Genomic DNA, 12,500 nt, shown 5'->3' with positions numbered 1-12,500 from the left:
GCGTACTTTGGCAACCGGCCAATCCATATGTAACTTTAAGTGACCGTATTTTTGTTGGGTTCAAGGAGAAGGGGTAAGAACGATCTTCCACGGCGATCAAACAAAACTTGATAAATTTTTAACGCTTCGAAGTTACTTTATCATAGAAACGGTGTTCCGCATTAATCAGTTCCATCGCGCGCGAATGTCCACGTAGTTAGAAAGCAGTCCTCGGTTCTCCTAAAAATATAAACAATGAGTAATGGACTTTAACGTTTCACCGTGAGATCTTGATCGAAACGTTTAGCCGGAGATCACGGCGGAATCTAGCCAGAGGCGATTAGATTTAACGAGGTTTCGACACATTTCTGTGTCACCGGCGAGTTATTTTGACCCGCGATTCCCGACGTTCGTCAAACGATCGTTCCCCGCGGCTTTGGTAGCGCGTCGAGATTCGTCGATACGTAACGTGCGTTCGCCTCCTAACATCGCTCGCGTTGCCTTCGGGCTGGCCACCCGGGAACGGCTGGTTTTAGCCGTTTCCACGAAGTCAAAGCGACGGGTGAACTGTAACCCAAGACGACCGACAAAACCGCGGTACAAATAAAGAAATAGCGAAAATAGAGCTGTCGGTAGCCGAACGGTGGGATGCTTATGGCTGTTGGGGAGCGCGTGCCGGGGGTCCCCGGGAACATCTTCTAGCCTTACAAGGCCCCCAACTGACTTACGTTTATTCTGACGCTTCGACGACTAAAATTAGAGCGGCCTGCGCTCCGCGGGGCTTGTATGCACGCGTGCACCTGCATGGGGTGGACGCGCGCCAGTTTAGGCCGACTGCTATCTCTCTTCGTAAAGTCGGACACCGTGCCGGTGTTGAACGGTTTCGGGACGGGATCGGTTCGACCGAGCATAACGCTATAACACCGCGTGCTTTTACGTGCTGGCTATTTATACGGGCAAACTTTACCAATAAGGCGATCGTTACGGCAATGTCCAAGTTAGTTTGGAAAGTTCAAAACTTTGACTTGTTCGAGCGATGCTCGATTCGCAGTAATGGACAGTTTTCTGATTACGGAGCGGGGAGTTCTACCGTACACAACACGTGTTCAGTTCATATTTACTCCCATCTTTAACGATTTAATCGGCGAAAGGATCTTCATATTCATTTTACCTCCACCTTTATTTATAAGACCAAATACTAAAGAAAATATTGGGCTTACAAAGAATACATACTTACTATTTTATATTAATTTTTATTCTATTCTATAATAATTATTGCTTGACATTTTTAATGGCTATTGGGATAATTAAATATTTTCTTTTCGTTCGAATTTGGCGATGAATAGTTTTCTTATGTTTCTTTTACAACAATGTTATTTTTTCGTAGAATTTTATATGGTTTGTCGTGAAATTAAGATTTTGATAAAATCTACCAATTTTATAGAACGAAACGCTTTAATATGAAAAAATGCCGTCGCAACATTGCCGCATTTTTAAAAGTTAGAATGTCAGATATCAAGTGATGCTACCATGCGTAGTATCATACGATATCATGGCACGCAGATGTGTCTCGTGATGTCGAGTCTAACAAAAAATTTCCTCGAGCCTGATACAATGATAACATATCTATGGATCGGACTTAAAATAAAAGCATTCAATATTGTCACGGACAGTGCTACCATTATCGTATAGTTAATATCATCATCCGATTCCTTCCAATAATATAGCACCATAATTTATTATAGTTTTATAGGAAAATATCGATTAACTATATAATCTTCGACATCGAAATCTATATGTGTAAGGAGATCAAAATGTGTTTAATATTCTTATTTCTCCAAAGAGGAGAAATCAACGACGTTTAGGCTAAATAATAAGGTAAGTCACAAATCGTAAAGTATAATAACAGTCTCCATATTTTTATCACTTCCTTCCTAATTCACTGAAATGTTACAAATTTTTGCTTATCGAAGAGAATGGTTAAAAAATATTTACGATGTAAAATTGCTTCGTAAAATAAAAAAAATAGTGCCACTAGATGCAGTGACGAAACGCTGAAACTATTCACCAAACGCAATCGAAACATAAGATATCGTCGATAACTTATCGATAGTTTTAGATTATATATTTATTAGCAAAAATCAAGTGTATACTTTATTTCAACTATGAGTTACTAATATAATTTGATAACAGTTACACATGGCGCGTATATTTAAACGATGACAATAGACATTCGTTTGGTTAAATATCCCTAAAATTAACAATAAAAACTGTATGAATAACTAAAGAATCATCCATAATTGTAACAAATATTTAATGTGCACTATATTAATTACAATAGATAGTCTTTTCTCCATAAAGTGAATGTAGAAAATTTTTTTGAATATTTCGGTATTCTCAAAATATTCCTTTAATCTCTGTAACTAGCTGTAATTATCTGTAATGATAAAAACAGTCCAGTCATGTGTCACTTTTGAATACGCTGAATAACAGGGAATTCTACTGTAAAAATTTAAAATTATAATCGAGATACATAAATCAATTTTACATTACCTAAAAATTGGTAGTAATAGTGTGCACATCAAGGAATTGCAGAATACATTTTTCGCGTTAGTTAAATTATTAATTTGGTAAACGTGAATGTGATTGAGAACGATTCAGTTTTTAGGAAAGCTTTAAACTAAAGGTTACGCATGACCTGAATAATGTGTCTATACGTGTACAATATTGTATGATGTAGCTCATGCTCAGTCGTTTCACGCTTCTTTACATATACCGTACCGTGTATGCATACGTACGTATGTCACAACGGAGCATATGTTAGCGCGCTTCTTTATCAACAAAAAGTGAAAGACAATTGCTTGCTCGGCCCCATACTCGCGATATAATACACTCTCATGCGAGGAAGTCCGTAAGCTTGATTTTAGTCGGCGTATGTATGCCGTACGCTGTCGTTTGTGCTAAAAAAAAATAGATACGCGCTACTGGTATCTGTTGTATCGAAGTGACAAGAATAAGACCGAAGATGGAAAGAGTAGGAATTTTCTTGCTTGCGAGGGTGTCCTTCGTGTGTTCTGTGCAGTAAAAATTTAAATGAGATGATCGTTCACGCTCACGTGCAAATGGATATCAATGTTCCGAGATAAAGAATCGCAAATGTCACCGTGCATAAAAAATCTACATTAGTCAAATAAGAATTTAGGTGATCGGATTCGAGAGAAAATGGAAAACACCGAGGCTAAATTCCGAATTATGATGTCAATTATCATAAATCTTTGTAAAATCGAAAGGTATATTTTATAATTTCATTAGAACAATAAAACACAAATGTTTCTGTATTAAACAAAAAAAAAAAATTAATAAAATCATATTTAGAATATTATATTGCGTACAATCATTCTTCTTCTTAAATTGGACTTTATCATTTCTTTATTATATAATTGCCGGAATAAGAATTCGTATTATGTGGTGAAAATGTGATGAGACATATTATTTTGCAATATAAAACTTCAAAGCATTTTATGCCTAATAATGAAATTGTATTTGTTACAGGTTCACTTTACATTGGTACAAAGTATAATGCCGAATTTATTATTAATATTAAATTATGTTTATAATGGGGAAAATTATACCAATGAGCTGGTGGAACCAGATATTGTTACTTTTAAGCATATTAAGTGCTATTTTGTCTTTGATTATACAAGAATGGGCTGGCCTCACACCATTACCAATTTATGTTTCTATATTATGGATTATTTTTATTATAATATTGTCAGTATGGCTCAGTTGTTATCTATTTCAGCTCGCGTTAAAAGCAAAAGTCCCATGTAACGTAGCATTCCTCAATGACTGGTTATATCAAAAATTAGTAACCGATCTAAAATTGCCCGTGGAGAAAACTTCAAAAGAAGTAGATTCTGGGAACATAGTAGATGCTAATAGAGAAACAAAAAGTAAAGATGAAAAAGTATCTAAGGAAAGAAGAATTTCTGCAAAAAGGAAAAGATTGATAGCAGTGAATGATATAGTGAAAGAAGTAAACTCAAAATGTATACGAGTGTGGTATGATTCTATCAGTAATGACAAATCATTTCCTGATGAAGCACAGGAATTACTTAAAAAGTTATTCACCAAACTGTTCCATCGCATTCACGCAATGGATAAGGTGAAGCTTACTTATCATCTAGCCAATGCGTTTTTATTACATTTTAAAGAATATCGCAGGTATGAATTTTCATTTATAGACTTATTAAATAAATTATTATTACAAATAATTTATTTCTATTGCAGAGCATTGCGGCGAGTAGAGAAAAAGACAGCAAAAAATATGGATGAAGCATTTAAGTATTTACATCCTGGTTCTCGTAATGCATCTGCTTTGGAACATATGCTTCATCGAATGATCAATATCATAGCACAAGAATTTCTCCAATGGGAACTAACGAGTTCGTTGCCGTGTAAACTATTGCTATCTATTTTAGCAAAAAGACTATTATTATTTATTGAAACGGTCAGTTGCCCAAATTGGCTTTTTCAACGTTTGTTGGAATTATTGCAGCCTATACCAAACGAAGCTACTAGAGTTCAAGATAAAAATACAAGCGCAGAAAAAACTGTATTACGCACAAAAGTACGATATTATTCTTATAAAATTCTATACTAATCATTAGCCAGTTAATTATTCTATATTGAAAGGGTGATTGTTTTAGGAACTGGTGTCTAAAGCTTTGTGCGATGGTATAACATCTTCAGCAGCTGCCATAACTCCAAGGCCAACACCAAAATCAAATTTAGAGATATCTACAAAAGCGACAACTGAAAACAAAAGTAAATCGCCGACTATGATCGAAAAACGACCGACTTTGCGTTTAGACAATTTGCCTATGGAACACAGAGGTCTTTGGGGTCAAAGTATGTCCGAAGGAGATACCGAATTAGACGAAGATAAATTATCTCCTGTATATGAAGATACTACAGACTTTGCGTCAACCATTGCTAGATTAAGAACGGTACTACAACAAAAATCAACTGTGACCACTCCTTTGTAAGTTACAAAAATGTTTTCACTTTTAAGTGTTGTAGCGAGTATCCTGTTACATTGTACGTTTTCAGACATATGGAAGAAAAATCGTACGTAGTTTACGAAGGTAGTCAATTCACAAATCTGATGATACCTTGGACGGAATTTCGGACCGAACCTGATGGATCGCAACAGTTACTTTATTGCATTCAATTCGATGATATAGAACAACGCGGAGTTGATTTGTTCGAAACTACGACGGCAACTGTTAGAAGACAATATCGTGATTTTGTTCAATTGCACGCTAGTTTACAAGAGGTAATTTCAAAACTAAAGATTTCTGTGCATTCCAATATTTTATTTTATTTACTTATTATAATACACGACGCATAGGTCCCAGAATTAGTATCTGTGATGAAAGATTTAGTATTACCGGAAGGTGGACGTATCGAGTTAGAAAATTACATCATAACTCTAACTACACGCTTAGCTAGCGTATGTCCACCACAGTTGCGACATTTTTTGCGACCAAGCAGTGGTGCTGATAAGAAAGCAGATGTCGTAGCACCTCGACTCGATAGGTTTTTGGCCAAAACAGTAAGCGGAGTTTTCAACACTTTAAAAACAGTAGTACCAGGTTTTGAAGTCGAGCAGGAAGAAGAAAGTGCACCATTACCTACATTGATGCCCTTGTCTGATATACCATGGAGATTTGTGGAAGACATTAAAACGGTAATAACTGTAACGTATACCTTGATAAAGTTAAAGGAAGTCTTATTTTATGAAAATGTATATGAAGATTGTTTTTTAATTTATATAGAAAAGTTTGGCAAATGAACTTCAACAATTAGTTGCTGATAGAACTGATTACTATTCTGTAGACACAGCTTACGAAGCTGTTGATTCTATAGAAGGAAGCAATGATACCACACTGATAAATCATTGGTTGGAAACAGTAAACGATTCTTATGAAGGTAAGTTCCATCTTCATACTGTTCTTGGGGATAGAAGATAGCATTTAGTCTGTTTTTATATTTATTTTCTGTACTTAACAGATGAAGCAGATGAGCTGGATACTCATTTAACATTGACATGTACAGCTGTTGATCTTATCTGTGAACTGTTGGCTGGTATAGGAAGTGACAATACATTGCAGCAAGAAGCTGTTGTTAGGTGGATGAAATTACTTTTTGGAAATGTCACTGAATCTGTATTACAGGTAAACATTCATGGTATTCATAGTTGGCAATATTTGTAAGATTGATTAATGAATTTTTATTACTTTTTATAGACCACAATTCTTAAAATTTTTGATTTCTTGATTAATAAATCATTTCACAACGTACAATCCAAAGTTTCTGATGAATCGTTAGTACAAGTAAGAGAAAAACTCATGCAGGAAATATTAACTATAATTTCTAATGACGTGAGATTATTATTCGGCGAGGAAGATACGATAAATATTCTAAAATATTTACTTGGTTCTTATGAGACAAGGAAAATTAATATTGACTTGAACCTACAAATATTAGACGTTTTAGCGTCACAACTACTAATTTCATGTAGGGCAGCTCGACATCGCGCAACTTCTTAATAGTCTAACTTTTCGTTTGTTAATTTATTAAAATGGAAGCAGTGCATAGAATGTGTGTTATTCGTGTGAATTGCTGACGTCGAGAATCGTAAAGTATTGATATATAATTTTAGTCACTAAGGAATTGATGTGCCATAGTAAATTTGTTGACAATTTAGAACTATCAAGATTTGAAGAACAGACTATGTACCTGATTACATATTTAAAATAAGGACGCCAAGTATTTTTTCGATTAAACTGAGTTATAAGTTGAATGATGTGTGATGTATATACTGCATACTATATGCATTTAAACTGTACATTCGTATTTAATGTTTAAGTTTTGTACAAATATTTATGACAAAAACATTATATTTCACAATTAATAAAAGTTATCAATATACATGAGATTTAGATGTACTTAAGACTTCACTAGTCTAATCTTTATTCTTATGATTAGTAACAACTAATTTATAATTTATCTTCGATTCATTCCTCTTTGATTTTGTTTACTCTTTGGTCCTCGTGCCAGAAACCTGAAATAAATAAATACATTCTATTGAATATGACATTAGAAGCTTCAATAATATATATCATAATACAATACATATTATTACTGAAGGGAATGATGCTGTGATTAAATTGATTTATATAAATAAAACTTTSCTTTTTTATTTATGAAGAAATAAAACGTCACTTCMRACTAGTGATGATAGTATTATTAGTTATATCCTACTGTAACGTAAATATAATTTAATGTAAATTATAACATTTCAAAATACTTACSTTWGTTGTAWACKAAAGTCATCTTCTACATCATCATCATCCCAATTGTCTTCCCAAACACTAATATCTTCATTGTCTTCGTTCYCGGCAGTMCAATCTMCCAAGTCATCCGTTAAATTGAGGTTAGATTTTGYCATTTATAACAYTGCATCAAAAACATTTATAATTTTAAATTTATGTACCTTCAGCGGGAAATTCTTCGAACTCATCGTCTTCCTCCAACAATCCCAAATCCACTTTCCCTTTATCATTCTTACTGTCAGTCATTTTTAAATTTTATCGTGACRAACAAGTTTTCGCGCAATAGAAAGAAGCAATTTTCTCAAACTAAAACATGAACCAAAAATTATATGTAGTAATGGATCCTACTCGTGTACACCTTCTGGTCACAGCTCGATACGTTAGCGAGGATCAATATAGAAATATTCTTTACTCTGATTGGTTGGTGTTTTATTGGTGAGACTTTACTACCGCCATAGTTAAAGAAAAGGAAGAAAAATAGTGGGTGAGGCAATCCTTTGAGTGGTAATTTATTTTTCAGTTAGGTAATACGTTTCTTTCCATCGTATTTCGACGTATGTATTCCGAAGTCTGTGGAATAAGATGTCCGCCATCTTTGTGTGTGGCGCTATCTATATTTTAATCGGGAAGAGGCAATTGAACACAGTGAAGAAATCCACAATATATTTATGTGCCCGATACACTTGCAAGTGTTCTATATTATCTGGTCGTTTGAACGCTTCAGTATTATTACAGATAGTTCGGGATACACGAAGATGTTGGACAGTTGTCAATTCAAATATCAAATGTAATTCCTAATTTAAAAACAAATGCAGTGCTACACTGCTACGAAAACGGGAAAATCTATGAAACACGTGACACAATTCGAAGATTCAAATATATTCAACCGTTTGAACATTTAAATTAAATAAGAATATTGTTTCAGTTTTGCTTATTATGCGTTTTATATTCCAGATGGACACTGTGAAAATAGATAGTGGCATCGCAAATTGCAATGAAAAAATATATAACAAGGATGCGGAATTGCGTAAGACGAATTCAAGTTGCGTAAGAATAATTAAGAAGTGCTAGAGTGCTTCTGTTACAGACCTTATTAACTTTTTTATTTTAAATAAGAAAAATACACATCTTGCGAGATAAATGCGTATCATTAATAATTTCGATTTATAAATGCATGTCTTATATTACCAGTATGTGCAAATTTCACTTAAAAAATTCTGAACAAATTTTCGCTTTTACAATATAAGCTTTAGTGAATAAGTTAGAAAACTTGCGCAATATTTAGATATATCTAGATATCTTTTATAACAACTCTAATTATATAATAATTTTCTGTAGCATGGCAGTGGAATTGAAATTGCAATTTCTTTCATTGAATGATACAAATTTCAAAAATTACAGAAGACGATTCCGGAATTTGCGACACAGATGTTTCTCTAGCGTTCTGCGAGGATTTGGCACATGCGAATAAATGGTCTTCGAATTTATTAAGAGACGCAACGCAAGAAAGTGACAGAATTTCGACCGCGTTCAAGTGTTCCGACACTATTAGCAACAATGAAAGCACAAGAACGACGCAATTTGAGCAACACGCAGAACAAGATAACGATCTGTTAAAAAATCCGAGTAACCTATCAAATTTTTCTTCCGGAAATACACGAAGTTATTTGCGCAACACCTTCGCTAATGCAGCCCCAGGTGACTATGTGATCTCGGATTCGCAGAGCGAACGCTCCTCGTGCTCAGACATGTTCAAAGATACCGAGGAGAGTCGGGAATTAGGTAACAATGCGAGGAAAGGGAAAGTGGATGAGATATCGTACACCGGGATCGATTTTATCAACAAATTGATAGCAATAGGATTCTTACCATCGCAAGTCTACACCCCTTGTTGCAACGATTCATCAAACAATATTATTTCGGAGACAAAAAGCGACCTCTTTGCCGATGAAAGCAATTCGAACGTCACGTTTAACGAAAGCTGTTCGTTGTTCCAAGAAGATGTTGACAATTCATACAGAGATGACGAGAAGGTGCCGGGATTAAGTATACTTGGGATCACTCAAATCGCAAAAGTGTATTATTCGCAGGAGCTGAATTCTTCTAAAAGGGATAGCACGCGCGACATATTCGAGTCCAACGGGGAGAATTGTTTTACCGAGAACGGGGACGAGAGTGATCTTTTAAATTTGGAGATCGATGGCATCTCCGGTTACCAGAGTCTCGTGGACGATTTAAAATTTCCTACTCTCAGTATGGACGTGAAAGAAGGGATCATCGATAGATCCCAAGAGCCTTATATGTCTTCGCTTAAACTGTATAGTGAAAACATCGATTTCGTTCAAACTGTTCAGAATATCAGCAAAGACGTAGTGACGCTTCAGCAAAATGGACGATTCTCGCGAGAGGATGATTCGGTAGAAGATGAAGAACGTATGGAGACGTCTGAAGAAAAGAGAAACTTAAATTTGGAAAGTAAAATGGATGTGCTTTGTAAAAACGAGGGGGAAAGGGTTTTTTCCAAGTGGTTGACGTTTACGCGCGATGCTCACGACACGAGTGACGTTCATCTTCGATCGATGAAGGTGACTCTTTCGGTTCTGCTGGATGAAGAGGTAGCGACGCGGTACATGAGACACAAGCGTTGGAAAGATACCATTGAAATGCGAACGGTGAATGCTATATTGAAGTTTTGCGATGCTTTTGAAAGCGCGAATAAGAGTAAGGCGTGCATGAATGAGATTATTCAGGTGGTTGCGAACACGCTAGACAAATGCATCGGGAACACGGAACTGGGAAAGGTAAATCGAAAACGATGAGTAGAATCGTACAGTAGAATTCGACGCGATAAAGCAGTCTGTATTTATTCGTATTTTATATTTTTGTTATTATAATTTATGTTATAATTTGCTTGCAATCGTTTGCGATCACAGAAAAAAAATCTGAGAAGTTTTTCTATTGTCATGATAGTTGATGAGAAGATAAATTATCTGAGATAATTTTAATAGTATAACAATCTTCGAATAACAGATTCGATGGAAATAGTTATTACGTATTATTTCGCAATGAACAGAACTGTTAATTAATTGATAATTGTACTTCCAGATTACAATAACAATCCACCAAATAAATATTATTCTGGAATTGTGTGGTTCCAAGGGAATTTGCGTCGAGGTGATCAATTATTTATTAACGAGACTGAAATCGTACGAGAGCAGCTTGGCTTCGTTAATGGCTGGCAAAAAAGCGGACGTCCATAGCATAGCGAGCCCTTTGCACATTATCTTTTATTCGTTAAACTTATGTCTGGAGAAATATCGCTCGGTGGTCTCTGGTAAAGATGATAATCGTCTCGAGGAGCAAACTATACCGCCCATCACCGATTTGTGGAAAAAACAATTCTCGTTCGAAGGTATTTCAACGGACGAGAGCAGACAAATGCGTGAACGCCGATGGCAAACGATACTGAATGATTTTACTGCGATTGCTGGGGATAGTTTTATTAGATTTACAGAAATGTCGCGAAGATTGTTCAACATGTTAACGAATAAATGATCAGCGGCATAAATGAGTGCGCGTGAAACGTGCTGTTTTTATCACGGGTTGTACAGGTTTTTATTAAGGTATACAACATTTCAATTTGCGCACAATTAAATTATTCAAGTACACCGAAATTGTCGTTCAATTTCTTGCTCGTAAAAATCATTTCTCAAAATCCTTTCGCGCTGAATTATTAATACGTAATAAATAATTGAAATAGAACTTGCTGCGAACTGTTCTATGATAATAATGATTTTAAATCGGACGATTTACAATACAATGGTAAATTAACAATTATTTTGTTATATATTTATGAAATACTTACGTCGATCAATATACGAAGAAAGTAGAAACACATACAAGTATTAATATCACGTCACATAATTTATGAAGAGACATTGCTGGACCGTGGTTGAAGTCAGCCGATGTTGTCGGGCTTTCAATCTTCTCGTAGCACAATGCTTTCGTATTTTCCGGTATCATATCGAACACTATATTTATAAATTTCTCCAGTGGGCAAATTTCTGTACAATTTGGTATCGTCAAAGGTATAGTATCATCGTCTACTCCTGTATAATAATTTATCTGAAAGAACAACGGCGTAGTTAGTGCACTATTAAATTCTAGAACGTTCGTACCGCATTGTTCATTAAATAATAGAGAGATAAAGGTGTAACTTAAAAATTCATTTCGCACTTGTGATACGTTGATATTGTGATTTTTAAAAATACAATCTATAAAAATATTAAATACATCGTTCACGCTAGGTACTAAAAATGGTCTTGCACTTTGATGGTATTATTAAATTTTCTTTTTTTCAGATCGGTTTTACTACGCGATGCAATTTTTCCTCCAGCATCTTTTTTACGATAAAAAGAAACATTGAAGCCATTTAAACCGAACGACATTATACCTTCAGTCCATAAATGTCGGTTTCGTTGTCGAAGTAAGTCTCAAAGATCACCGAAGCACCTTCGTTAGGAATATGCGGTGACCATACATCGAGCGCGTTCAAAATGCCCACGATATTTCTATCATTGCCACTGTACAGCATAAGTTTCCGTTCCCTGGGCATAATTCCACGAATATAATCCAATATATTCCCTAAGATCTCCTTGATGAACACACCGCCGATCAGCTTCTTCTGCAGAGGAGTTCGCGAGAGAATATAGTAATCTAATAACGTCACGTTCGACATTTCACCGTCGGGGAAAATATCTTTGGCCCAGTGCGGCAGAGATTCGTTCAGACTAGCCTGCAACCACATTCGCTTTTAAAGCCCATTGTTATTTACAGATTTACAATTTTCTTTTTAATTTACAATTATTTAAAAATGTAGAGATAAGATCTGCGGGCGTCTCTTACTTGTGTCTCGAAAATCGAGTATAAGAGAGCTACTTGCGATGGAGAGTGCATCTCCATTCCAGTATGGTTGGACACGTATTCGAATAGAGGCCAATGATGCAACATTTTCGATGTCATATCGTACGAAAAGTACGCTTTAAACACCTCGTACAGAAAACTTGGACAACGAAATCCTAAGAACATGGCATCCTCGCTGACCTTTGCAAAGTCTGCAAA

General features: G+C 35.4%; 4 protein-coding genes across 5 annotated transcripts; 2 read left to right on the top strand and 2 right to left on the bottom strand.

Moving 5' to 3' along the window:
- Positions 1 to 1,665: 1,665 nt before the first annotated feature.
- Positions 1,666 to 6,869, top strand: LOC144468271 (uncharacterized). Of its 2 annotated transcripts, none has more exons than XM_078177623.1 (9): positions 1,666 to 1,857; positions 3,532 to 4,203; positions 4,270 to 4,609; positions 4,689 to 5,023; positions 5,092 to 5,317; positions 5,393 to 5,731; positions 5,820 to 5,973; positions 6,055 to 6,218; positions 6,291 to 6,869. In XM_078177623.1, exons 2-9 carry the CDS (start codon positions 3,587 to 3,589, stop codon positions 6,591 to 6,593), a joined length of 2,478 nt encoding a protein of 825 aa, XP_078033749.1. In that variant the 5' UTR covers positions 1,666 to 1,857; positions 3,532 to 3,586; the 3' UTR covers positions 6,594 to 6,869. The 2 variants fall into 2 exon arrangements, with proteins under 2 accessions (XP_078033749.1, XP_078033740.1); XM_078177614.1 differs by lacking the exon at positions 1,666 to 1,857 and adding an exon at positions 2,622 to 3,269.
- Positions 6,870 to 6,926: 57 nt separating this feature from the next.
- Sem1 (Suppressor of exocyst mutations 1) lies at positions 6,927 to 7,729 on the bottom strand. The gene is made up of 2 exons (XM_078177649.1): positions 7,541 to 7,729; positions 6,927 to 7,455 (listed from the first exon to the last, which is right to left on the bottom strand). The coding sequence occupies exons 1-2, from the start codon at positions 7,623 to 7,625 to the stop codon at positions 7,355 to 7,357; spliced, it is 186 nt and encodes a 61-aa protein (XP_078033775.1). The 5' UTR covers positions 7,626 to 7,729; the 3' UTR covers positions 6,927 to 7,354.
- A 242-nt stretch (positions 7,730 to 7,971) lies between these two features.
- On the top strand, positions 7,972 to 10,962 carry LOC144470720 (uncharacterized). Its single transcript, XM_078182196.1, has 4 exons — positions 7,972 to 8,166; positions 8,334 to 8,421; positions 8,781 to 10,180; positions 10,485 to 10,962. The coding sequence occupies exons 2-4, from the start codon at positions 8,334 to 8,336 to the stop codon at positions 10,932 to 10,934; spliced, it is 1,938 nt and encodes a 645-aa protein (XP_078038322.1). The 5' UTR covers positions 7,972 to 8,166; the 3' UTR covers positions 10,935 to 10,962.
- On the bottom strand, positions 10,328 to 12,488 carry LOC144468282 (venom acid phosphatase Acph-1). The gene is made up of 3 exons (XM_078177635.1): positions 12,285 to 12,488; positions 11,833 to 12,174; positions 10,328 to 11,504 (listed from the first exon to the last, which is right to left on the bottom strand). The coding sequence occupies exons 1-3, from the start codon at positions 12,465 to 12,467 to the stop codon at positions 11,250 to 11,252; spliced, it is 780 nt and encodes a 259-aa protein (XP_078033761.1). The 5' UTR covers positions 12,468 to 12,488; the 3' UTR covers positions 10,328 to 11,249.
- Between the last annotated feature and the right edge of the window lie 12 nt (positions 12,489 to 12,500).

The sequence above is a fragment of the Augochlora pura genome, chromosome 1 (assembly GCF_028453695.1).
Source record: "Augochlora pura isolate Apur16 chromosome 1, APUR_v2.2.1, whole genome shotgun sequence".
NCBI classification, from domain to species: Eukaryota; Metazoa; Arthropoda; class Insecta; order Hymenoptera; family Halictidae; genus Augochlora; species Augochlora pura.
Note: the sequence above shows the minus strand (reverse complement) of the source record. Positions and strands in the feature narration are given on the sequence as shown.